Source organism: Aulostomus chinensis, chromosome 8, assembly GCF_037954235.1.
Source record: "Aulostomus chinensis isolate RoL2024-O1b breed Wild chromosome 8, RoL_Achi_v1.0, whole genome shotgun sequence".
Lineage (NCBI taxonomy): Eukaryota > Metazoa > Chordata > Actinopteri > Syngnathiformes > Aulostomidae > Aulostomus > Aulostomus chinensis.
The window spans coordinates 30,772,268-30,797,173 of NC_141327.1; the positions used below are offsets into that span (position 1 = coordinate 30,772,268).

At 45.8% G+C, this 24,906-nt stretch overlaps 2 protein-coding genes across 7 annotated transcripts in view; one reads left to right on the forward strand and one right to left on the reverse strand.

Moving 5' to 3' along the window:
* LOC147258089 (hexokinase-1-like) overlaps positions 1–24,906 on the forward strand; it is a 39,774-nt gene that overhangs the window by 2,194 nt on the left and 12,674 nt on the right. For 2 of the 4 annotated variants that reach the window (XM_086212463.1, XM_086212462.1), the window contains exons 3-13: positions 6,085–6,233; positions 7,923–8,042; positions 11,166–11,261; positions 11,352–11,451; positions 11,696–11,879; positions 12,209–12,364; positions 12,432–12,665; positions 14,469–14,773; positions 14,966–15,114; positions 15,395–15,514; positions 24,392–24,487. In XM_086212463.1, the coding sequence (XP_086068589.1) occupies positions 6,085–6,233; positions 7,923–8,042; positions 11,166–11,261; positions 11,352–11,451; positions 11,696–11,879; positions 12,209–12,364; positions 12,432–12,665; positions 14,469–14,773; positions 14,966–15,114; positions 15,395–15,514; positions 24,392–24,487 (1,709 nt within the window). Of the gene's footprint in view, positions 1–3,781; positions 3,863–3,902; positions 4,485–6,084; positions 6,234–7,922; positions 8,043–11,165; positions 11,262–11,351; positions 11,452–11,695; positions 11,880–12,208; positions 12,365–12,431; positions 12,666–14,468; positions 14,774–14,965; positions 15,115–15,394; positions 15,515–24,391; positions 24,488–24,906 lie in introns of those variants that run through there. The other 2 variants (XM_086212464.1, XM_086212465.1) reach the window with 2 other exon arrangements.
* The window catches only part of LOC147258090 (uncharacterized), a 17,451-nt gene continuing 13,938 nt past the window's right edge, over positions 21,394–24,906 (reverse strand). For 2 of the 3 annotated variants that reach the window (XM_086212468.1, XM_086212467.1), the window contains one exon: positions 21,394–23,766. In XM_086212468.1, the coding sequence (XP_086068594.1) occupies positions 22,279–23,448 (1,170 nt within the window). In that variant the 5' untranslated portion in view covers positions 23,449–23,766 and the 3' untranslated portion in view covers positions 21,394–22,278. The remainder of the gene's footprint in view (positions 23,767–24,906) is intronic. The other variant, XM_086212469.1, reaches the window with a different exon arrangement.

Here is a 24,906-nt window from a genome sequence, read left to right on the forward strand (position 1 = left end):
ATGGACTGGACCTGGATCTCTGCTTAATGAACACTGACGTGTTCTCTGGCTGTCCGCTTACTTTAACGGCAGCTGAAGGGAAAAGGGGAACCTGGGGGACGAGGGACAGGCACAGGAGCCCTGCTAGTTCCTGCAGCCTGGAGACAAACGTGGTGAGATCATATGGAACTGCTCCTCCTCCCTAGGAAGTTCATCATCACTTAAACTTTGATTTTGCCGCCACTGAGCCATGCCCACCACTGTTTTAGCAAAACAGTCCAAGGAGAACTTCTACCATGAACTCAACCAAGCACAACTGGGAAGTAGAAATAAATCATGTCATTTTTAATCCTGAGTTCCAATGAAAGTTCAACAAAAAGCGCAAAAACCAAAAGACATGGTTAAATTAAACTGACGAAGCTCAAATGTTCCTTTACGTAGCTGCCTTGGCTGCTGTAACACCTCACAGCCATTCCAGTTTATTTTTTAATCAGCAGGTTGTGATTGTTTCTGTTGTATCAAACCACTGAGGAATCTACTATACTGTATATGATATAAGCCTCATCGGTCCGTCTAAGAAATGTGCTGATGTGTGAAAACGCCATGGCCTGTTGGTCTTCAGCTAAAAGCCTCTTTGTGATTGTGTTCGGGATCAGTCGATCACTATTGTTTTACACTCCAGGCCAAATGGTTCAAGCTGGCTGATCACGTTCCACCACTGTCACAACTCCACACCACCACGGCACTCTGAGCTGCTGTTTCTACTTGCAGATCATTTAAACACGTATTCTACTACGATGCTGCTTAACTGTGACTATTTTCAGTTATTTTTTTAATTGTAAATCAATTTCAAGAATAGCTTCTCTTTTTTGCTAAATATTTTTTAACTTATGGAAATGTTAGGAACACTTTTCCAGCCAAAAATCTGAGTCATTATTTACACTTGCTTCTCGAAATTGTAATTTGACCAACACGATTCCATATAAATTCCTTTTGTTATATAAACCTGGAAACTCAGAGGCAGGTGACTGATACATGCAAACTGTCCTCACAGCTTGTCATCGTCCACTAGAAATACCAGCAAGTGGCTGTGGGACAGAGGCCCGATCAAGACCTCATTATAAATAGCCTCCACGAGGTCTGAGGGGATGAGTAAAGGTCAGAGTTGAAGCTGCTGATAAACATTTGGAAGCCAGATCAGCAGTGACAGACATGGTGGCAGGACACCCAGGAGAGAGAGAGAGGCTGTCTGAGGGTGGCAGGGGAAAATCCCTTTGTCCTGAGCGGATCTTTGCTGTGTGGAAGAGTTCAACGGACTTATAAATAGCTTTTGAGCAAACATCTGGAGGGGCTGAGACCCAGGCTAGTTAGCTTAGCACAATGACTGGTAGTGGGTGGGAAGTGTTAGCATAACTCCGTCTCTGCCTGCATTAATATCAGGAGGGTTGTGTGTAACCTTGGTGATGAATACCAGTTTAACATGAGGAGACATTGTAGTGGTAGAATCAGACACGTAGCCGGAACTACTTTCCTGACTGGGAGCAGTGATTTGACGCAGCACCTCCAAAGCTCCACTGGAACTTGGGTCAACAGAACCAAAGGTTTGTTGAGGACTAGAAGAGCGACTGCTGCTACTGCTCATGAGGAGGAGGATTCCTGCTGGACACACCAGCATCCTGGACCTGAGCTAGCTGATGCTAACACTTCCCACCCACTACCAGCCAATGGGCTAAACTAACCAGCATCCTGGACCTGAGCTAGCTGATGTTAACACTTCCACCCACTACCAGACATCGGGCTAAGCTAACCAGCATCCTGGACCAGAGCAAGCTGATGCTAACACTTTAATGCGTAACACACTGCATTCAGTGGACTGCCATCGATGGTATGTGGAGGGGGAGGTGGTGGTGCTGCAGGGACAAGGGGACTGTTGTGGACTGGTTTAATTTTGGAGACATGGAAGGTTGGACAAACTCTCATGAAGCGTGGGAGCTTCAACTGGACTGCCACTGGGTCAATAACCTTCTGCTACATGAAAAGCCCAATGAATTTAGGTGTCTTAGATGGAGCACTACACTTGTTTGCCTGCTTGTTAGGTAAGTAAGGTGGCGGTTGGCAGTGGAAGTGGCAGTAATGCGACCCACAGAACGAAGGAGGGTGAAGGGAGCTTGGAGCTGTGTTCTGCGGCAGCGGCGGATGAAGGCTTGAACTAATGGGCAGGCAACTTCTTTCTCTTGGGCTGTGAACATGGTGGTTGATAGCAGTATGCACACTAGATGGATAGAGGCCAGTGGCAGAGTAGACAAGGGAGTTGTGAGCATCTTCATTAGTTGTGACGACCGGGAAGAGGGGTTCTGGAAGGCCATGTAATGCAGGGTTGTTTCAAGTTCCTGGTTCATGCACTTTGTCTGTCCATTGGTCTGGGGATGGAATCCAGAGGACAGACTGGAAGTAGCACCCAGCAGACTGCAGAACTCCCTCCAAAAGACAGAAGAAAACTGGGGACCACAGTCTGACACCACATCAACAGGGAGGCCATGTAGGCAGAATACATGAAGCAGGACCAAATGAGCAGTCTCTTTACCAGAGGGGAGCTTGGGCAGGGGCACAAACTCTACCATCTTGCTGAAACAATCCATCATGGTCAGGATGACAGTGTGGCCATCAGAGGTGGGAAGACCAGTCACGAAATCCAAAGATATGTGGGACCATGGGCAGTGGGGAACAGGGGAGGTTGAAGCAGTCCAGCCAGAGGCCGGTGGGAGGTTTTGTGTTGATTACACATCAGAGAGGCATTTGACAAACTCCTGGACATCCTCCTGCAAGGTGGGCCACCAGGAACATTGAAGAAGGGCATGCTGTGTCTGTTGAACACCCAAGTGGCAGGAAAGATTAGGGGAGTGGGCCCATAGTAGCACATCTGACATCAAGGCTGGAGGGACGAAAAGGCAGTTAGATGGGCAGGAGCTTGGACTCAACTGTCCTTCTGAGGTTGCTCTCACCCTCTCCTCTATGTCCAAGGTCAACGTGACAACAGGGCAGGATGTACGGAGGATGGACTCAGGTCTATTAGCAGAATCCTCTGTCCTCTGGAACTGGTGGGAAAGGGTTTCGGGCTTGATATTGTGGGACCCTGGACGGTAAGAGAGGGTGAAATCAAAATGGGCAAAGAACAAGGACCAGCAGGCCTGGCAAGATTTCAGTCTCTTAGCTAAGCGGATATATTCCAAATCCACATAATCTGTCCACACAAGAAGAGGCTGCTGGGTGCCCTCCAAACAACGGCGCCACTCTTCCAGGGCCATCTTAACTGCCAACACTCCATTGTTGCCAATATCATAGCTTCTCTCTGCAGAGGACAGGCATGATGAGAAGAAGGAACAGGGATGGAGCTTATGGTCAGTGCCAGAGCGCTGAGACAAGATGGCCCCCCTACCCCAACATCTGAGGCATACACCTATGCCACAAACTGATGTTCAGGGTCAGGCGGATGGGTGATAAAGTGAATTGATCGGTATGATCGATATGAGAGTCTTGGAGGCTGCTCCAGCTGGAGGTGACTGTTGGAAGGACATCTTGGAGGAGGTCAGGGCAGTGAGAGGGGCTGCCAAGGAGCTGTAGTTTTAAATACAGCGACGGTAATTGTTGGCGAACCCCAGGAAATGTTGAATCTGTTTGTGGTTTTCTGGAACAGGCCAAGGTGTAACAGCAGCGATCTTGGCTGGGTCCATCTGGATGTTGCCTTTTGCCACAATGTACCCAAGGAAAAATGGAACTCACACTTCTCTGCTTTCACATACAGGACTCAGGAACCTCAATCTGCTGACCCAATGAGTGCAGTTGGCTGCAGCAGCTACCCCACTGGAGCAAGGTTGAAGAGGAGGTTGGGTTCCCCCTTGACACTTCTCTCGTCAACGAGCCTGGATACGAAGGTCGATGCGGATGGCCAAATCAATCACCCTGTCCAAAGTGGCGGGGTGTCATTTGAAACCCTCCATTCATCCATTTTCAACCCCTTATCCTGTTAAGGGTTGTAGGGGTGGATGAGTGGGGGGGTTGCTGGAGCTTATCCCAGCAGCCTTCGGGTGAAAGGCAGGGTTAACCCTGGACAGGTCACCAGTCCATTGCAGGGCCAACACATATAGACAGACAACCATTGGCTCTTCCAGCCACGCATACAGTCAGTTTAGAGTCTGGATTAACCTGGTCCCCTCTTGATGTCTTTGGACTGTGGGAAGAAGCCGGAGTACCGGAAAGAACCCATGTAGACACAGGGAGAACATGCAGACTCACACAGAAAGACCAGCCGGGGCTCCACCCACAACCTTCTTGCTGGGAGGCCACAGTGCAGACCACTGCACTGCAACATGTGAAACCAGTCTTTAATGTAGTCAGAACTGTGGAGGAAGGCGTCACTGACGGCTGAGCTGTTCCAACTGCTTTGGCTGGCTCTGGTGGGATCCATTGAATAATCTGCCACCGATGGGTCACCTTGCTTCAGTCCCGTAGGTCCCCTTGCCGACTCACAACCACCACTCGAGACCAAAAACCTTGGGAAGCTCAGCAGCAAACAGGTCAAAGGTTGGATAGACTGGGGAGCGTTTCTCTCACTAAGCTGTTCCCCATAGTCAAGCTCTGCCTGTCAAGTGGTTGATGACAAATGCTACCTTCGCTGGTTCATTGGTGAAGGTGCGGGGCTACAGGACAAACAGAAGAGAGCACTTGGTGAAGAAGGGGCCACAAGTCTTTTGATCACTGTCATAGCACTTTGGGTTCCCACCGTATTTGAAACTGTCTGGACAGATTTGATGGTGATCTCAGACACATCCCAGAGCTCATTTCTCTGTCAGGGCTTGTTGGGGTGAATATAAAGACATGTATGATATAACAAGATTAAAACAATAGATATTTTAATTAAATATAGAACATCCCAGCTTCCATAAATAGCACTGAGGTAACAGCAGGACTAAAACTCTGCAGCCCCTCAGTAACACCACTCAGGGCCAGGTTACGCTGCATTCCAGTCAGGTCAGTGGGATACACAGTGTACTGCAGCAAATACTACAATGATGGAGGTGCTACACTGGCAGGCAGGAGGTATTGCAGCCCTCTGGTTGCTGAGGAGCACTTGACCAGATAAATCTACAAAAGTTCATTTGCCAAATGCTAAGTTGAGTGTTCTCGAATGAAAAGAGCAACTGCACAAACACACACTGATCAGATATAATTGCCATTTCTCCCTTAAATCAGTGGTTTGTGATGGTGTGTGTGTGTGTGTGTGCGCACGCGTGCATGCGTGTGTGTGTGTGTGTGCGTGTGTCCAGGGACAATCGTCCTAGATTCCTGTCCTGGAGAGACCAGGATCTGTCCTGGCTGCTGTCCCTGCTCACATTAAACTTATTTATTAGTGTTTGTTGGCTTGACTCTAGTGTCGCCGAGGTTTCATCGGGGTGGTTGTGAATTCCAATTATTAGTCTGTTGGTGGTGTAATCACCAGTATATGTTCATCTGTCTGCAGCCTCACATCAACAGACTTTAAAGGGATTTCAAAGTCACAGGCAAATTTCAACAGTCAGAATAAAATCATGAATGTAGAGTTGTTGTGCGTGATGGTGGTCATGAACTGTATGGTGGCAACACACTCGTCTAAATGCTCCCCACGTCTCAGACAGAATCCAACCTTAGAATCTGATTCGATCCATCTAAGACAGAATTGTTGATTTATAAAGGAATCTAGTTGTACTCTTGTTATTGGCAACCCTGCAAGACCTCCAGTCGGGACAAACACCAAGTAATTGTCTTTAGACGTGAGATGGTGTCTTCATTCACAATACTGACTCGACCTCATTTGTGTGTTTACTGAAGAACAGCAGTGAGGCTGATGATGTGTCTCATACGGTCATCCAATAGGAGAATGAGATTTAAAAAAAAATCAAACCACAAGGAAATAGGAACTGAACAAACAGGACATGCTTTCGTGTAGAGGAAGGAGACAAGACCCAGTACCTCTTACACCGTTTGATGGACAAGTCAGCTCTTAAAATAATCATAATCATACAAATTAAGACATCAAAACTGAAACATGATAAACTCTCATTCTGACAGAAAAGGGAGACTTCATAGCTCTAGACCTCGGAGGATCAAACTTCCGAATCCTCCGTGTCAAGGTGACCCAGGACAAGAAGCAGCCAGTCCAGATGGAGAGCCAGGTTTATGACACACCAGATGACATCATTCACGGGAGTGGGACACAGGTAAACCAAACCCACTTGAACAGGGCAAGAAGGTTTTAGTCATGCGGCCTAGTCTTGTTTGTGTCAGGTAGAAACATGAATCTTCCATGTCAGATCATAATACTCATAAAGCAGACAGACTCATATCTTTCTTCGTGCTGTAATCCCTGTCAACAAGCAACATCAGGGAATGTCAAGAAATGTTCCGAAACATCAGGAACGTCAGGAAATGTGAAGACATGTTGGGAAATGATGGGCTGTTTGGTGCTATTTGTAGCTGAGGCCGATCAAACCCTGAAGTGAAACGTAAACCCTCATAGAGAAGAAGTCTTCATCTGTTACATGTACATTGTGGAGCAGAATTCATCATCTGCATCTAAGTCGTCCTGTGTGGAGCAACTGTGTGCTGTGCTCAGTGACTGACTGCAGGTCTTTTGCCAGAACCTCGGTTGGGAGCACTGACAGGAGGATTCCCTGCCACCTGCTGGGGGAGCGAAGCCCATCAGACTCTTTATATACAGTATATCAACACTTGGCATATAAATATCTTAAAAATCAACTAAAGTTCTGCAGCCGGTTGCACCAGCAGAATGTAAGTTCCATCTTAGGCTACAATGGATTTAAATTGCCCCTAAGTTTGACTTTATGCACTACTAAAAAATAGCAGTAGTCCCAAGCAGATAAGTTCAACGTAACACTAAGTTGTAACTTAGATTTTACACCTGCCCAGTTGGCGGTTTAAGTTCCATTTCATACTAAACAGACCGTGAAATACATTCTAAAAAAATGGCTATTCATTTCAAGTGATGGGAAGAGGAATTTGAAAGCAGTTTGAGGCGTGAACGGTTTGTCCGTGATTGTCTCGATCTGTTTGATCACTATGATGATGAGGACTTGTATGCGCAATTTTGGTTTTGCTGCACGGAATTGCACAGAATAACCAATCTTCTTGCCAACGACCTGCAGCGTAACACAGATAGAAATTGTGCTCTAAGCCCATCCATGCTGGTGTGTTTGGCTCTGAGATATTTTGCCACCGGATCATTTCACAAGTCCACCGTGTGTCGAGTGGTTCGAGCTTTGGAAGTGTCTCTGTGTAGGCATCCTGATAACTATGTTCACTTCCCTGCAGAGCCAGAGCTCGAAAATGTTCGCGAAAAGTTTTTCAGGTAGCTGGGTTCCCAAACTTAACAGGCTGTGTGGACAGGACTAATAATTAGTAATTAGTAAAAAATAAATAAAGTTATCTTTAGAGAATAAACAATGATTTGATTGTTTTGCCCTCTCACTGATTGGGGTACTGAATGTGTCTTCACTCTGGTGTCAGAAAAATTGCAGTACTTCCTGCTTACATTGTTTGCTACAGATGATTGGCTTGAAATTGTCTAAACATCATAAAACGTGAGACTGGTTAAATTTACGCACTACTAGCTAAGTTAAGACTTAAGTTATGGTGGTACAACCCAAATTTAGAACACCCATAGTTTGAAACTAGCGACTCCAAATTTAGGGTTAAGATGAACTTTACGTTTTGACTTAAGATCTACCTTACGTTCTGTTGGTGCAACAGGCAGCTGGTATTTGCAGTTTTCTGTTTTACCAGAGGCAGTGAGGTGTCTTTTTACAGTGGTGTGATCCCAATCTACATGGATCATGGAGAGAGCAGTTTCAGTCGCTACTTTGAGTGTAAACGTCTATTTTCTGTTGCAGCTCTTCGACCATGTTGCCGACTGCCTGGGCGACTTCATGGAGAAACAAAAGATCAAGGACAAAAAGCTTCCAGTTGGATTTACGTTCTCCTTCCCCTGCGCTCAGACCAAGCTGGATGAGGTAAACATCCAAAGAATGTTGGAATGAAAACTGCCACAAATCTTTATCAGACTTTCAGAGTAGTAAATGATCAGATCCTGATCCAAACATTTTTATATGCCTGCAAGCTTGTTCCATTGTTTCAGCTCCTTACAGACAGAACATTAATACTGTTTGGGAAAATGAAAATGAAAAGTTAAGCAGTGTTTCTCTTTCCCCCAGTTAAGTGAAAGCTCATATTTTTCAGTTAGAAATGTTCTGTAGAATACGGTCAGGGCATCTGCTCACTCACGCTGCACTGACATCAACTGATTCCGCTGTCGCAGGTAAATTTGCCAGGTCAGAACAAAGTCAGTGTCCCGGAACAAACGGCAGTGACGTGAACACTGCCAACAGCTAAGGGGCGCTCTCGGCAGCATGCCAGCTGGTGAGGATGGTAAACATGTTTGGGAACATATATCTGAATCTGAAATCACACAGATAAATAAAAGATCAGAACCACTGACGGGTTTGGTTTTGGGCTGGGACGAGGAGGTTTGGGTTGAATCGGTTGGAGTTGATTTACTTGAATGCTTATTCTGAATGGGCGGCCCGGTGGAGCAGTGGTCCTCGCTGTGGCCCCCCAGCAGGAAGGTTGTGGGTTGAGCCCCGGCTGCAGCACGGGGTCTTTCTGGGTGGGTCTCCATGTTCTCCCTGTTCCTGCTGGGTTCTCTCTGGTACTCCAGCTTCCTCCACAGTCCAAAGACATCAAGAGGGGACCAGGTTAATCCAGACTCTAAATTGACCGTAGGCGTGGCTGGGAGAGCCAATGGTTGTCTGTCTCTATGTGTTGGCCCTGCCATGGACTGGTGACCTGTCCAGGGGGAAGGCTGCTGGGATAGGCTCCACCCCCACCACCCTCAACAGGAGGAGAGGGAGAACATGGAGGGATGGAGGGATGATGGATGAATGATTGATGGTCGATGGATGGATGGATGGATGGATGGATGGATGGATGATGGATGGATGGATGGATGGATGATGGATGGATGGGTGGATTGATGATGGATGGATGATGGATGGATGGGTGGATGGATGATGGGTGGATGGTTGGGTGGATGGATGGATGGATGGATGGATGATGGGTGGATGGATGATGGGTGGATTGATGATGGATGGATGATGGGTGGGTGGATGGATGGATGGGTGGATGGATGATGGGTGGATGGATGGATGGATGGATGGGTGGATGATGGATGGAGGGATGGATGGATGGGTGGATGATGGAGGGATGGGTGGATGGAGGGAGGGGTGGATGGATGGATGATGGGTGGATGGATGATGGGTGGATTGATGATGGATGGATGATGGGTGGGTGGATGGATGGATGGGTGGATGGATGGATGATGGGTGGAGGGATGGATGGAGGGAGGGAGGGAGGGGTGGATGGAGGGATGGGTGGGTGGATGGATGGATGGATGGATGATGGGTGGAGGGATGGATGGAGGGAGGGGTGGATGGATGGATGGATGGATGATGGGTGGATGGAGGGATGGGTGGGTGGATGGATGATGGGTGGATGGATGATGGGTGGATTGATGATGGATGGATGATGGGTGGGTGGATGGATGGATGGGTGGATGGATGATGGGTGGATGGATGGATGGATGGATGGGTGGATGATGGATGGAGGGATGGATGGATGGGTGGATGATGGAGGGATGGGTGGATGGAGGGAGGGGTGGATGGATGGATGATGGGTGGATGGATGATGGGTGGATTGATGATGGATGGATGATGGGTGGGTGGATGGATGATGGGTGGATGGATGGATGGATGGATGGATGGATGATGGGTGGAGGGATGGATGGAGGGAGGGAGGGAGGGAGGGGTGGATGGAGGGATGGGTGGGTGGATGGATGGATGGATGGATGATGGGTGGAGGGATGGATGGAGGGAGGGGTGGATGGATGGATGGATGGATGATGGGTGGATGGAGGGATGGATGGGTGGGTGGATGGATGGATGATGGATGGAGGGATGGATGGGTGGGTGGATGGATGGATGGATGGATGATGGGTGGATGGAGGGAGGGAGGGAGGGAGGGGTGGATGGATGGGTGGGTGGATGGATGGATGATGGGTGGAGGGATGGGTGGATGGATGGATGATGGGTGGAGGGATGGATGGATGGATGGATGATGGGTGGAGGGATGGATGGATGATGGGTGGATGGATGGATGGATGGATGATGGGTGGAGGGATGGATGGATGATGGATGGATGGATGGAGGGATGGATGGGTGGGTGGATGGATGGATGATGGATGGAGGGATGGGTGGAGGGATGGATGGATGATGGGTGGAGGGATGGATGGATGGATGGATGATGGGTGGAGGGATGGATGGATGATGGGTGGATGGATGGATGATGGGTGGAGGGATGGATGGATGGATCAATGATGGGTGGAGGGATGGATGGATGATGGGTGGATGGATGGATGATGGGTGGAGGGATGGATGGATGGATGGATGATGGGTGGAGGGATGGATGGATGGTGGGTGGATGGATGGATGGATGGATGATGGGTGGAGGGATGGATGGATGATGGATGGATGGATGGATGATGGGTGGATGGATGGATGGATGGATGATGGGTGGAGGGATGGATGGATGATGGGTGGATGGATGGATGGATGGATGATGGGTGGATGGATGGATGGATGGATGATGGGTGGAGGGATGAATGGATGGATGATGGGTGGAGGGATGGATGGATGGTTATAGTGAAGGCTGCAGGCATGCAGTCCTCATGAAGGAGATTTGTAGCAGCAACACCAAACCTGTGCGAGGTTTAAATGTTTTGGCTGAGTCACAAGGCACTGAAACAACCTGGAAACGATGCTGGCGGTTTTCTCAACCTGGTGAATTCTACTAACACCAGTCAGCTATGATTACCATTATAAATGCTGTCACTCATTAATTGTATTACACCTCACTCACATTAAACATGTCAACTCAGAGCAACCCTGAAAATACTTATTAATAATACTACTACTCTTTATAGCTTGTAGAGATAAACTCTTGAGAGAAATCATTAGTCAGATGACTAAAACTGTGGAGCTGATTGGTAAAGATGGAATTAACTACCCACTCTGTCTGTGCAGGCAGTCTTAGTGACATGGACAAAGAAGTTCAAAGCCAGCGGTGTGGAGGGGATGGATGTGGTCAAACTGCTGAACAAAGCCATCAAGAAACAAGGGGTGAGTTTAAACTACCGCTGATACGATCGCAGTTCCCAGTAACTCTCATTTTGTATTTGACAGAAAAAGTTAAACCTGTTCTTTTTCCAGGACTATGAGGCAGACATCATGGCAGTGGTCAATGACACTGTTGGCACCATGATGACCTGTGGATTTGATGACCAGCGCTGTGAAGTGGGCATAATCATAGGTAAAGATGCAGACTGGGTGATTCATTTATCCTTGAGGGGAACCAGTTGCACAAATAAGATCTATTTCTTTGTGGCACAACACACCATGTTCTGAGGAAAGTACGTACTTTGAAGCTTTCAACCAACATGTCATCAGGCCTCATCCTCTCAGGTTTACATGTGGGGGTGCCAAAGATCTAAAAAGCCAAACCCATCCTCACTGGGACCCTGAGTCAGGAATCATAAGGTTCTGAATCTTTTCAGGAACAGGAACCAATGCCTGCTATATGGAGGAACTACGTCACATTGACCTGGTGGAAGGAGATGAGGGCCGAATGTGCATCAACACTGAGTGGGGCGCCTTTGGAGACGATGGCTCCCTGGAGGACCTTCGCACAGAGTTTGACCGTGAGATCGACAGGGGCTCCATCAATCCGGGAAAACAGCTGTAGGAGTCTCCTATAAACTTTTATTTTTTCTGGCTGTGTGACACAAGCAAGTTTGTTTAAAGTGGAAGATGCATGCAGCGCAGAAGTGATCAGACCAGTCGGATTTACTGACACCCAACTCCTCTAGTCATAGTAGAGGTTAGAATTAAAACCCTCAAAGAGCCACAGAAAATACTGCAAAACAAAACAAATTTCCCCTGGGGGGACAATGAAGTATATTCTATTCTATTCTATTCTATTCTAAAACAACTCTGTTCACAAAACCTGCATTTTAAAAGTATGTGATCTTGTGGAAAGATGTGAAGCTGGTGTGTTTCTTCCTGCTCAGGTTTGAGAAGATGGCCAGTGGCATGTACATGGGCGAGCTGGTGCGACTCATTTTGGTCAAAATGGCCAAAGAGGGTCTGCTGTTTGAGGGGCGAATAACCCCCGAGCTTCTGACCAAGGGCAAGATTGAGACCAAGCATGTTTCTGCCATTGAGAAGTGAGTATGTGGACCAGCAGCTGTTCAGCAAGAGAAGACGATTACTGACAAATACTTCTGCTTGCAGGACCAAAGAGGGCCTCAAGAAATGCATGGAGATCCTGACCCGACTCGGGGTGGAACCCTCAGATGAAGACTGTCTGGCTGTACAACATGTGTGCACGATCGTATCCTTCCGCTCAGCGAATCTAATCGCTTCAACACTGGGTGGCATCCTGTCTCGTCTCAAGGAAAACAAAGGAGTGGCACGTCTGCGGACCACCGTTGGCATTGACGGGTCGCTCTACAAGATGCACCCTCAGTAGGTTCAGCCAAGAAACACTAGTCGGGACAAAACAACACCTGCAGTATTAGTACACTTCTCCAGTATTACAACACCTGCAATACTAGTACACTCTCCAGTATTACAACAACACCTGCAGTACTAGTACACTCTCCAGTATTACAACAACACCTGCAGTACTAGTACACTCTCCAGAATTACAACAACACCTGCAGTACTAGTGCACTCTCCAGTATTACAACAACACCTGCAGTACTAGTACACTTCTCCAGTATTACAACAACACCTGCAGTACTAGTACACTCTCCAGTATTACAACAACACCTGCAGTACTAGTACACTTCTCCAGTATTACAACAACACCTGCAGTACTAGTACACTCTCCAGAATTACAACAACACCTGCAGTACTAGTACACTCTCCAGTATTACAACAACACCTGCAGTACTAGTACACTCTCCAGAATTACAACAACACCTGCAGTACTAGGACACTCTCCAGTATTACAACAACACCTGCAGTACTAGTACACTTCTCCAGTATTACAACAACACCTGCAGTACTAGTACACTTCTCCAGTATTACAACAACACCTGCAGTACTAGTACACTCTCCAGTATTACAACAACACCTGCAGTACTAGTGCACTCTCCAGTATTACAACAACACCTGCAGTACTAGTACACTTCTCCAGTATTACAACAACACCTGCAGTACTAGTACACTTCTCCAGTATTACAACAACACCTGCTGTACTAGTACACTCTCCAGTATTACAACAACACCTGCAGTACTAGTAAACTTCTCCAGTATTACAACAACACCTGCAGTACTAGTACACTCTCCAGAATTACAACAACACCTGCAGTACTAGTACACTCTCCAGTATTACAACACCTGCAGTACTAGTACACTTCTCCAGTATTACAACAACACCTGCTGTACTAGTACACTCTCCAGAATTACAACAACACCTGCAGTACTAGTACACTCTCCAGAATTACAACAACACCTGCAGTACTAGTACACTTCTCCAGTATTACAACAACACCTGCAGTACTAGTACACTCTCCAGTATTACAACAACACCTGCAGTACTAGTGCACTCTCCAGTATTACAACAACACCTGCAGTACTAGTACACTTCTCTAGTATTACAACAACACCTGCAGTACTAGTACACTTCTCCAGTATTACAACAACACCTGCAGTACTAGTGAACTTCTCCAGTATTACAACAACACCTGCAGTGCTAGTAAACTTCTCCAGTATTACAACAACACCTGCAGTACTAGTACACTCTCCAGAATTAGAACAACACCTGCAGTAATAGTACACTTCTCCAGTATTACAACAACACCTGCAGTACTAGTACACTTCTCCAGCCCCACAAAAACGCCTGCAGAACACAAGACTGTCAGAAGAGGGAAACCAGAGCAGAGGGAGTGCAGCTTGTGCCCTGACACCTCAAATACACCCAAATGATCATCGGATTGGTAGCTCTCATCATGAGGCGCCTTAATGGAGTCCACTGAGGAACCTGGTGCTACAGCGCCAACAGAGTAAAAGCTTCTCCTCCTGGAATGTAATAATATCTTGCAAATAAAACGCTACTACTGCTAGTACTGCATTCACTCTAAGGTCAAACATTATTTTGGCCTGCTGTTTATTGACAACATAGTGGCTTTTTTAACCATCAGGAGTTTTATGGGAGTTATGGCTGATTACAATATCAGTAATTTATTATACATAAAAATGAACATTTCAGAATTTGTTTAGCAGACTACGCGTCTCTCATGAAGGTCTCTTCTCTCTGAACAGATATGCTCGCCGTCTGCACAAGATGGTGCGTCGCTTGGTCCCAGACTCAGATGTTCGCTTCTTACTCTCTGAGAGTGGGAGTGCGAAAGGCGCTGCCATGGTAACGGCCGTGGCGTACCGGCTGACAGAGCAGGCACGACAGATTCAGCAGACTTTGGCTGAATTCCGGCTGAGCAAAGCACAGCTTTTGGAAGTGAAGAAACGAATGCGAGTAGAGATTGAAAGAGGCCTTAAGAAGGACAGCCACAAGGAGGCCACAGTCAAAATGTTGCCCACCTTTGTCCGAAGTACACCAGATGGAACAGGTGACTAGACAGATGTGCAGACTGGTGGAGGGAAGTACCCAAACCTTTCACACACGGTGGACTTTGGATCATGGCTACCCTAGTTACTGCCGTTTTCAGTATCTAAGCCATCTGGAGCTCATGATGTTTGATGATTTCAGCATCAAGAAGAAACGACCTTCTCTGACACATTAATCTTTTCCTGTAATCCAGAGAATGGAGATTTCCTGGCTCTGGATCTTGGAGGGACAAACTTCCGAGTGCTTCTGGTGAAGATCCGTAGTGGGAAGAGGAGATCCGTGGAGATGCATAACAAAATCTATGCCATTCCCATTGAAGTCATGCAAGGCACAGGAGAGGAGGTAACACTGCAGTAATCTTCTACACATTCATGCAGGACTTACTTGTCTCTTCCCACAAATTCTTTTCAGTGTCTTTGTGCTTTTTAAATTGTGGAACTACTGTTTATATATTCCTATATTTTCTACTTCTTCTGTCGGCCAAAGTGAATGTGTTCATGATGCCTCCAACATAGCTGGAACTGACGTAAATCCCTCGCGCTTGCGGAAATCAAAGAACAGCGAGGAGAACTCCAACCATGTTTCCCTGGTAGATCAATTACTGAAGTAAATCTTTTTCCAGCTCTTTGACCACATCGTACACTGCATCTCGGACTTCCTGGACTACATGGGAATGAAAAGTGCTCGCCTGCCTCTTGGCTTCACCTTTTCGTTCCCCTGCCACCAGACCAGCTTGGACGCAGTGAGTTCTCCTCTGATGATCTAAGAACTGTGTTTGTTAAAGGTTATATTTATCCAACTACAATGAGACCAGAACTGGACTGCATCCATCTGCAGGTGCTGCTAGCCTAAATCTTGACTCGTGGCAGGAAAACATTTGTGGGTATCTCCTAGGGGTGTGATGATACAATCAGATGAGATGATATTTTCAAATTACTTTTAAGAAAATAAATGACAAAATATGACCGGACAAACTGACTTTTTGAAATAACAGAATCACAAAAGGTGCATTTTGAAATGTTTCATAACACCCATCTATGCATATGACCTCAATCATGAACTTGTAACCACTGAATGTCTGTCCTCAAATAAAATAAAATTTCTTTTTTTATTAAGTGCAAACAATAATATATTCAAAACTGCAACCAAAGTTGTCACTCTCAGTACAGAGTGCAAAAAAGTGGACAGGGACTTAACTTTTTTCCAAGCGTGATTTTGACAACATGCTAAAACTGAACAGCCGAGCCTAAGCTACGTCCACATTTTCTGGCAGCAGCTGAGACCTTTGGGCACTTTCTACATTTCCTGTAGTTGAAAATACATGCTCACTTGGAGTAGAGGTAACAGGAACAGAGAGGGCTGCTTTGGCAAGGCAAGAAAGCAAAGGCTATTTGGAGCAGTTTTCTTACCACCACTTCAGAGGGCAACTAGTGAGAGGGATAGAGACCTCTTTTCTGTCGTCTTCAATTTCCCTCTCAGCCTGGTCAGATCGGTTGGACTGCTGTATCTCAGTAGAGATGGAGTTCCCTAGCAGGTCCTCAAGTGCTGTCTTTTTGGGAGCAGGTTCTGTCTCAGCTCTCACAGCGACAGTGAGCTCCTCTTTGCTGCCTCTTTTCCCCTCTCCTCAGCTGTGGTCTTCAAACAGATGAAACGTGTTAAATTTGATGAGCAACAGGCCTCCTCTCCCTCTTAACACACACTCACTCTGATGCTCTCATGTTTCAGACATACACTGCATGAATCCATTAAAAAATTCAGTTGTTAATGGGAACATAGATTGAGTGTTACAAACATACACCAAGACGGAAAACAATTTTGAGTTAAACATATATGCCTGATTTTGCTGCAAATGTTTTGTCTTGTTCTGAACCCGAAGGAAGACGGCCTCGCACTGGTTATGGCCTTGCTGAGGTAGAGTTCGGAACCTTGGGTCCAGTGCCATGCACCCTAGCAGATAGTTGTACGCATCCCCACTGTATCTGTCTGCAGTATTCTGAGGATTGCAGTCTTTGTGTTGGCCACGGTGGTGGAATTGCCATCGTTTGGTGTCGTACTCTGTTCGATTGTCCTCTGCAGTGGCACAATGAGACTCAGTGGGACCCTTTTCCTCACACAGCACTGTGGTGGCTGTCTTCAAGGGATCCAGCAGCTTCACAAGGTCTTCGGCATCTCTGATATTGCAGCTGTCAAGTGTGTCATTGTTTGGGGCGTTTTGTCTTGTCTCTGGGCTGGTGAGAGCTGCTGCTATGGCTGCTTGCTGCGCGAGGTAACGCTCCATTGTGTTGTAACGTCCATGTTTAGCTTCTGTGATGGCAGTTGTAGCGCTCCTGCTTGGACGTTAACATTGCAGTAGCTGTTGAACTCCAATGAAAAAAAGTAGCCACACGTCTCACCCGCCTGAGCAAACGAGTGATGCAGGGAACACAGCTTGCCTCAAGGTTTATCGTGTGCACAAAGCACTTACTGTGCAGCTCCCGTCACTTCCATATTACGGACATTATACGTCACCATAGCGATGCCATGGTTTGGTCTTTTAAGCTCCCAGTCAGTGACAGCCGCGTGTAAAACTTCACCTGTTTGCACCTGTGTGGGATTTGAAAAGTGGGCGAGTCTGCAGGACAAAACTTTTCATTTCCCAGTCACTGTTGATTGTGTGGGCTGTAATTGTGATAAAGCTTTGTGTACCTCTCGATGTCCAACCGTCTGATGTCATGGCGATGCTTTCTGTGTCTTTCAGATCAGTACAACTTTGGTCTTGGACTCTTTGTAGAGGTTGGGGACCACTGTGCCAGTAAAATGCTTGTGTGACGGGATGGCGTACTTCGGAGTTGCTGAAATCTGATTTCTACCACATGAAAATGGCCTCATATTTGCTGTAATTAAAATGCTGATATCTGTCGTTATTGCCATGGTTCTGGCGCTTGACTCTGGAAGTTGAGGTGTAAAGGCATCTGTCAGTGTTTGCTGGCCTTTTCATCACAGGTGTAGTGGATTTTACTATCGAGCTGCGGTGCTTCTCTCTATGTCTTAGCATACTGCTCATGTTAGCTGCAGTATGGTACTGTTTTCTTACACTGCTTACATGTTGTCCGTGTCTTGTCTGTCACTCGGTTGCCGTTCATTACTTCCGCTGGGTAGCCAAAATGCTGCCACACACATGAAAGGTGGCAGGGGGATCTGATGTCATTCTGGCTGCGCTTGGTAGGCTGCTGCTGCCGTAGACATATAAGATGTGTTCTTTATATATGCTACTTCTTCTTGTCAGTTTTTGGCAGACTAGATGTAGCAAAGGCACATTACTGCCCCCACAGGTCACAAGTCAATGTTTGGATAGCTCAAGGTCTGATAGGCTCCTGCCCTGTGCCCACGAGACAGGTTTGCACTTTGCGAGAAATGTCATCCCAGTTCAACTCACAAGATGTCGTGGCACAGATCTCGTCACACCCCTCGTATCTCCATCTGTCCCTGATATGCAACATTAGGAATTGATAAAAGAAAGAGTCAATTCATACAATTTTATCCATATTACAAAAATTATGTGCTCGTTATTTAAACTTTATATATTCTCTGAGTTCTGAAAAAAATTCATAGTGGGAACATCTTAATACCACAGAGTATCTTGAGCTGATCAGGTAGATTCAGGCTGTGTTAAGAATATAAATATGATATAACACACACACGCACACATATAAACCGATTGATGATGATTTTATATATATATATATATATATATATATATATATATATATACACATCAGTCATATAATCAATCAACAACCCTTTATTTATAGCAGTATAGGAACAATGTTACATTTCTACTTTTAGCTGCACGAAGAAACCTGAACTTCTTCTGCAGTCACACTTAACGACCGGTCAGTGGTGTCAGGTTCTTCCCTCTGAACTTAAACGAAACAATGTTCATTTTCTGTTCCCTATCTTATTCCTGTGGCATGTCTCGGAGTACAAGCTGGACCTGTAACAGGAAACGTCACAGCTGTTGGCTGTCTCATCTTCACGCAGCAAACCGTGGTGCAGCCCCTCCTCCCCTTCATCTTCTCAGCGGTCTCAGAATGGAACAAACTGTTCTCTGCTCAGAATTGTCTTTTTGGACCCTGTTCTGACCCGGTGTGTTCACGTTCTTCTCAGTGTCGGTGTTTCACTTCATCTTTCCCACCTCCGTCAGAGTCCTCTACATCCTTCAGACAGCTGGTTTCAGGGCTCGTACAGGAAACTGAGTTTTCAGGTCTCAAGTTACGCATTTGTGTCTGGTTTTGACCATTCAGCATCTATTGAGGAGCTAAGGGGGAGGAGCAAGGGTGTGGTTATAGAGTAGCGACTAAACAACAATGGTGGCCCCTGAAGGCAAGGCAAGGCAAGTTTATTTGTAGAGCACAATTCATACACATGGCAACTCAAAGTGCTTTACAGTTGCAGAAAAATCTTAAAATCACAAAAAGGCAGATAAAATGATAAAACATAAACAGAATCATTAATTTGAAGAAAAGGAGACGAGTGCAGATAAAATACTTTCAGCTGTCGTATGCACGACTGAACAGTGTAGTTTTCAGCCTGGTCTTAAACATTGTCACAGTTGATGCCTGTCTCACATTTTCTGGAAGACTGTTCCAGATTTTAGCTGCAGAAAACTGGAAAGTAGCTTCACCATGTTTAGTCCTGACTCTGGGCCCCTGTAGGAGACCTCTACCTGAGGTTCTCAGAGACCTGGAGGGCTCATATGGGTCTAACATGTCAGAGATGTACTTCGGTGCTTGACCATGAAGAGACTTGTATACAAGCAGAGCTGTCTTAAAGTCTATTCTCTGAGCAACAGGAAGCCAGTGCAGAGATCTGAGCACTGGACTAATATGGTCGTATTTCCTGGTTCTAGTCAGGACTCGAGCTGTAGCGTTCTGAATGTATTGTAGTTGTTTAACAGCTTGTTTAGAGATACCAGTGAGCAGGCCGTTACAGTAGTCTAACCTACTGGAGACAAATGCATGGATTAGTCTGTCCAAGTCTGGTTCAGACACTATACCTCTGATTTTGGCAATGTTTTTTAGATGGTAAAAGGCTGCTGATATTACTGACTTTATGTGGCTGTTAAAGTTCAGATCTGAGTCCAATATTACCCCCAGATTTCTAACCTGTTGTTTTGGTTTGAGAGAAAGGGATTCAAGGTGACTGATCACACTTTCTCTTTGCTTCTGTGGCCCAAAAACGATTAATTCCGTTTTTTCTGAGTTTAGCTGGAGAAAGTTGTTTTGCATCCACATGCTTATATGTTGGATGCAGTGGAAGAGTGAATCCACAGGTCCATGTTCACCTGCTGTCAGAGACACATAGATCTGAGTGTCGTCTGCATAGTTATGGTAGGACACATTATGGCTGCTTATTAGTTGGCCTAGTGGAAGCATGTATAGGTTGAACAAGAGGGGCCCCAAGATTGAACCTTGGGGGACACCACAGGTCATGGCCATTTTGTCTGAGCTGCAATTTCCAATTTCAACAAAGTATGTTCTCTCCTCAAGATAGGACTTGAACCACTTTAGAGCAGAACCAGAGATTCCTAGCCAATTCTCTAGCCTCTGTAAAAGGATCTCATGGTCAACTGTGTCAAAGGCAGCACTCAAGTCAAGCAGGACTAAGACTGAGACTTTGCCTTTGTCTGTGTTTAGGCGGATGTCATTTATCACCTAGATCAGAGCTGTCTCAGTGCTGTGGTGGGGCCTAAAGCCAGACTGGAAAGTATCAAAAGCATTGTTGGACAGGAGAAAGTCAGTGAGTTGTTGATAAACAACTTTTTCGAGGACTTTTCCTAGGAATGGCAGGTTTGATATGGGCCGGTAGTTGTTCAGAACCATGGCATCAAGACTGCTCTTCTTTAAAAGAGGCTTAATGACCGCAGTTTTCAGGGCCCTTGGAAATGTTCCAGTCTCTAGTGAAATCTTAACTAAATGAGTAACTTTTGGTAACAGGCTGCTCAGCACAGTCTTTACAAATCTAGTGGGTAACTCATCAAGGCAACATGTAGATGAACTCAGACCTGAAATAATCTCTTGGACTGTTTTGTCACTGACAGGAGTGAAATGTGCCAGCTCTAGGTGTTCAGGTGGATGCTGGGCTATCATTTGTGTCTTAGAAATGATAGCTTTTTTAATATCTTGAACTTTATCACTAAAGAATTTTGCAAATTCATTGCATTTTGATATAGAAATGAATTCTAAGGGCAGTGGAACCGAAGGGTTTGTTAATCTGTTTACAGTAGCAAACAGAACTCGAGAATTACCATTCGAGTTTGTAATCACTTCAGAGAAATACCTCTCCCTAGCTCTTCGTAAAGTCTGGTTAAACATGGATAATTTTTGTCTATAAATGTCATAGTCAACCTGTAGCTTTGACTTGCGCCATTTCCGTTCGGCTCTCCGGCACCCTCTTTTTTGTGCCCTGACAGAGTCTTCATTTCTCCATGGTGCTTTTTGTCTGTCTTTAACTATTCTAACCTTAACAGGAGCAATGGTGTCCAAGACATTCAAAACACTTGATGTATACGAGTTTAACAGATCATTAACATTAGAACCAGAGGTGTTTTCAAAAGCAACCATTTCCATAAACTGTGTCCTTGTTTTGTCATTTATGAGTCTTCTCCGAACCATTGACGACCCATGTGCTGGCTTGGGTATAACAGACAGATTAAAGAAAACACAAAAATGATCTGATAATGCAATATCCATGACATTAACACCTGAAACAATAACCCCTTTTGTAATGAGCACGTCCAGTGTGTGCCCTCTGTTGTGAGTGGGTTCGTTCACATACTGAGTTAGACCAAATGTTTCAAGGACAGCACTGAGTTCTTTAGCATGTCTGTCACTGGCTACATCCACATGCACATTTAAATCACCTGTAATAACCAAACAGTCAAATTCGGTGCACACAGCTGAAAGTAATTCAGTAAAATCATCAATAAAACAGTTCTGTGGTGGCCTATAAATAGTGATATAAAGTATGGTGGCTTGTTTTAACTCCAATTTGAATGACAAATACTCAAATGATGAAAAAACTCCAAACGACAATTTTTGTATAACTATATTTTCTCTGAATATGCTACACACCCCTCCACCTCTCTTGCTCTGTCTTGTTTCAGATTCAAAGGTGTAGTGAGGTGGAGTAGACTCAATCAGGACTGCATTACCTGTATTTTTGTCAAGCCACGTCTCAGTTAAAAACATTAAATCAAGATCACGAGAAGAAATAAAATTAATTAAAAATGATTTGTTATTTAAAGATCTGACATTAAGCACAGCATGTTTGAGATTAGACTGAGTTTCAAAGGACTCCAAGTTCTTCCAAGAGATATGGATTAGATTTCTCTGCTCATCTGTCTGTCTCTCTCTTATCTAGTCTTCGTGATATTACAGTAGGTATTGTTTTTGCAGAGAAGTTCTCCTCCCTGGACCTCCAGTTGGGTATACTATGAGTGTTAGCAACGCAGAGGCCCTTTACGTCCTAGACAGCAGTGGTGACACTGTTGGAGATTACAGCTGGGCCTGGTGGTGAAGACCGAGCTGGGGGGACTCTGGGGGGAGGGGAAGGGGCACGATACTTCTTTGAGGCTAGAACCCTCGATCTAATCATGTCTGGAGTGAGAGGAACCATTTTCGTGCCTGATTTTATCAAGCTTTCAAGATGGTTTGGAAATCTCAAAGGTGACTGTGGAGATGGGAATGAGAGTGAAGAGTCTCCGGAGGGCGTAGACACAGCAGGTGGTGCCCAGGACGGCGGTGAGGGAGAAGGTGACAGGGATGCTGCATCCCTAACCTTCTCCGGAGATGCAGGTTTTGTCCTTGCAGTTGCAGCAGAGTTGTTTTCTGAAGATGCTGATGTTTTTGTGGGAGCTGGAGCTGATGCCTTCGCTGGGGATGGAGGTTTTGTTGTTGAGGCTGCTGTGGCTGAGTCCTTTCCAGTGGTTGCAGAAGGTGCTGTTTTGGGTACATCCTTTGCCGGGTCCTTGGGTGGGGAAGAGGGAGCTCCTCTCCCTCTCCTCTTTTCTCTCATCGGTTGCCCGCAAGCCTGGTTCAGTTCAGGCCGGTTCTGATGCCTCAGAGCGTGGAGGAGGTTATCCGTCAGCCTCTTTACTCCACCTCCATACAGGTGTGGCCCTTTTCCTCTGAAAAGGTCACCTCGATGCCAAAACAGGTTAAAGTTCTCGATGTAATGCAATCCTCTGGACTCGCAGATGTTGGGTAGCCACGTGTTCAACTGAAGCAGTCGGCTGAATTTATTCACTTTTCTGTCCGTGTTTGGGAGGGGTCCACTAATAAACGTGGGTAACCCCACTTTATGGAGTCTCTCAAAGAGTGCAAGAAAGTCTTCTTTCAAGATTTCAGACTGTTGATTTCTGATGTCCACTGCACCCACGTGAACGATCAGCTGTTTCACTCCCTGGTTCGTAGCTAGCTCCCAAGGTAGCGCCTGAGTGATGTCAGACACTGTAGCACTGGGGTAGCTGCTTGTTATTATCTGCTTACAGTTTATGTTAGATACGGCCCTGTCTCCTAGCAGCAGCGTATCTTTGACCTTGACGCTTGGCACAGTTTTTCGGCCAGGCTGCCTCCCTGCTTTGACGTCATCCCCATTTTTATGTGACAGTGGTAAGAATCTGTTGGTTAACTTCATTCCGGGTGATGTAATTAGTCTTTCATTCCGAACATTTGACGTCTCTTTGGTTTAGCACCAAGATTACGGTCAAGCCTCGGAGAAGACACAGTGTCATTTAGCTTTAGGTTGTGAGGAGCAGTCTTTTCACCCCTTTCTTTGGAAGTAAAAGTGGATTTCTTACCACTGGAGATCACTGGAAGAGTATCATGAAGTCCTTTTTCTGTTTCTAGGGTGAAAATCCGCTCTTGTAGTGCACAAATTTGTTGTTTGTAAATCCGACAGTTTTCGCAGGGAGACTGTTTGGGTTACTCCTTCGGTCATGTTGAAAACTTGTCGCTGAGTCGTCAGATACATTTTTAAAAAAGCATAAAAATGATTAAGAAGTCTTGGTTTACTTAAAAGAAAGAAACAAAATCATATCCAAGACTGGCAGAAAAAAAAGTCAAATGAAAGTAAAATGATTAAAAGGCAGATAAAAGCACAAGCAGCAGGAGAAAGCAAAGAGACGTCTGCACTCTTCAGAAGCAGGAAGCAGAAGAAGTTAGCTTAGATGCTGCAAAAGGATCAGACCTGGCACTTCAAGGAAAGAAAATGGAAAAAATGTTTTCTTTCTTCTACCAACTGAGATGGTTCATCCCATCACCCGCCAAGGATTTTTTTTACAATGTTCTGAAGTGACTCGTCTCCACTGCTGTCTTAATTTTGCGCCTCTCACCGCTCGCTCTTTGTCTCCCTCGACCCAAAAGATCATAGCTCAGACTTCAACCCCACAAGTTTGTCTAGTTCAGACAGTTTTAACGATATGACTTCAAACTTGTGTGAAGTAGAAGGAAAGACATGTTTATAATAATGAGGGGAAGTTTTATCCTCTAGTTATCTTCCATTTGCTGTACGGACAGGGAGGGCTGCCATGATTACACTGGTTTCTACTGTTTCCTAACAGATGTCATGTGGTTCACAGGGAATACTTGTAACCTGGACCAAAGGTTTCAAAGCTACCGACTGTGAGGGGGAAGATGTGGTGGAGCTTCTTAGGGAGGCCATCAAGAGGAAAGAGGTAATGACAGGAAACCATCCCAGGGGGAGCTTTCCTGCTGCACCAGTACAATTACACAAGCATCACAGTTCCTTCACTGCTGTACTACATTCCAGTTAACGTCTACCTTCGCTGGTGTTTATCCAGAACTTGGTGAGACACAGACACAGTATGAGTTCATCAGAGTTTCATGAAAAAGGTCAGAGATGCAGTTTGAAAGATCTGCCAGAACTTAGAAACGTTTCAAGAATCGGAGGAACACTCAAACCACTGATATGGTCTGAAATAAATCTGGTTGGTCCTTTCATTATTCTCTCTCCTCTCACTTTCCCTTCACAACCACCAGCGTGGCAGAACAGATCTTATGCCCCTGCAGTTCTTCACGAGGGACTGACAGAGATCTTTGTTGGTCCAATATCATCAGCTGCCTTAACTGGCAT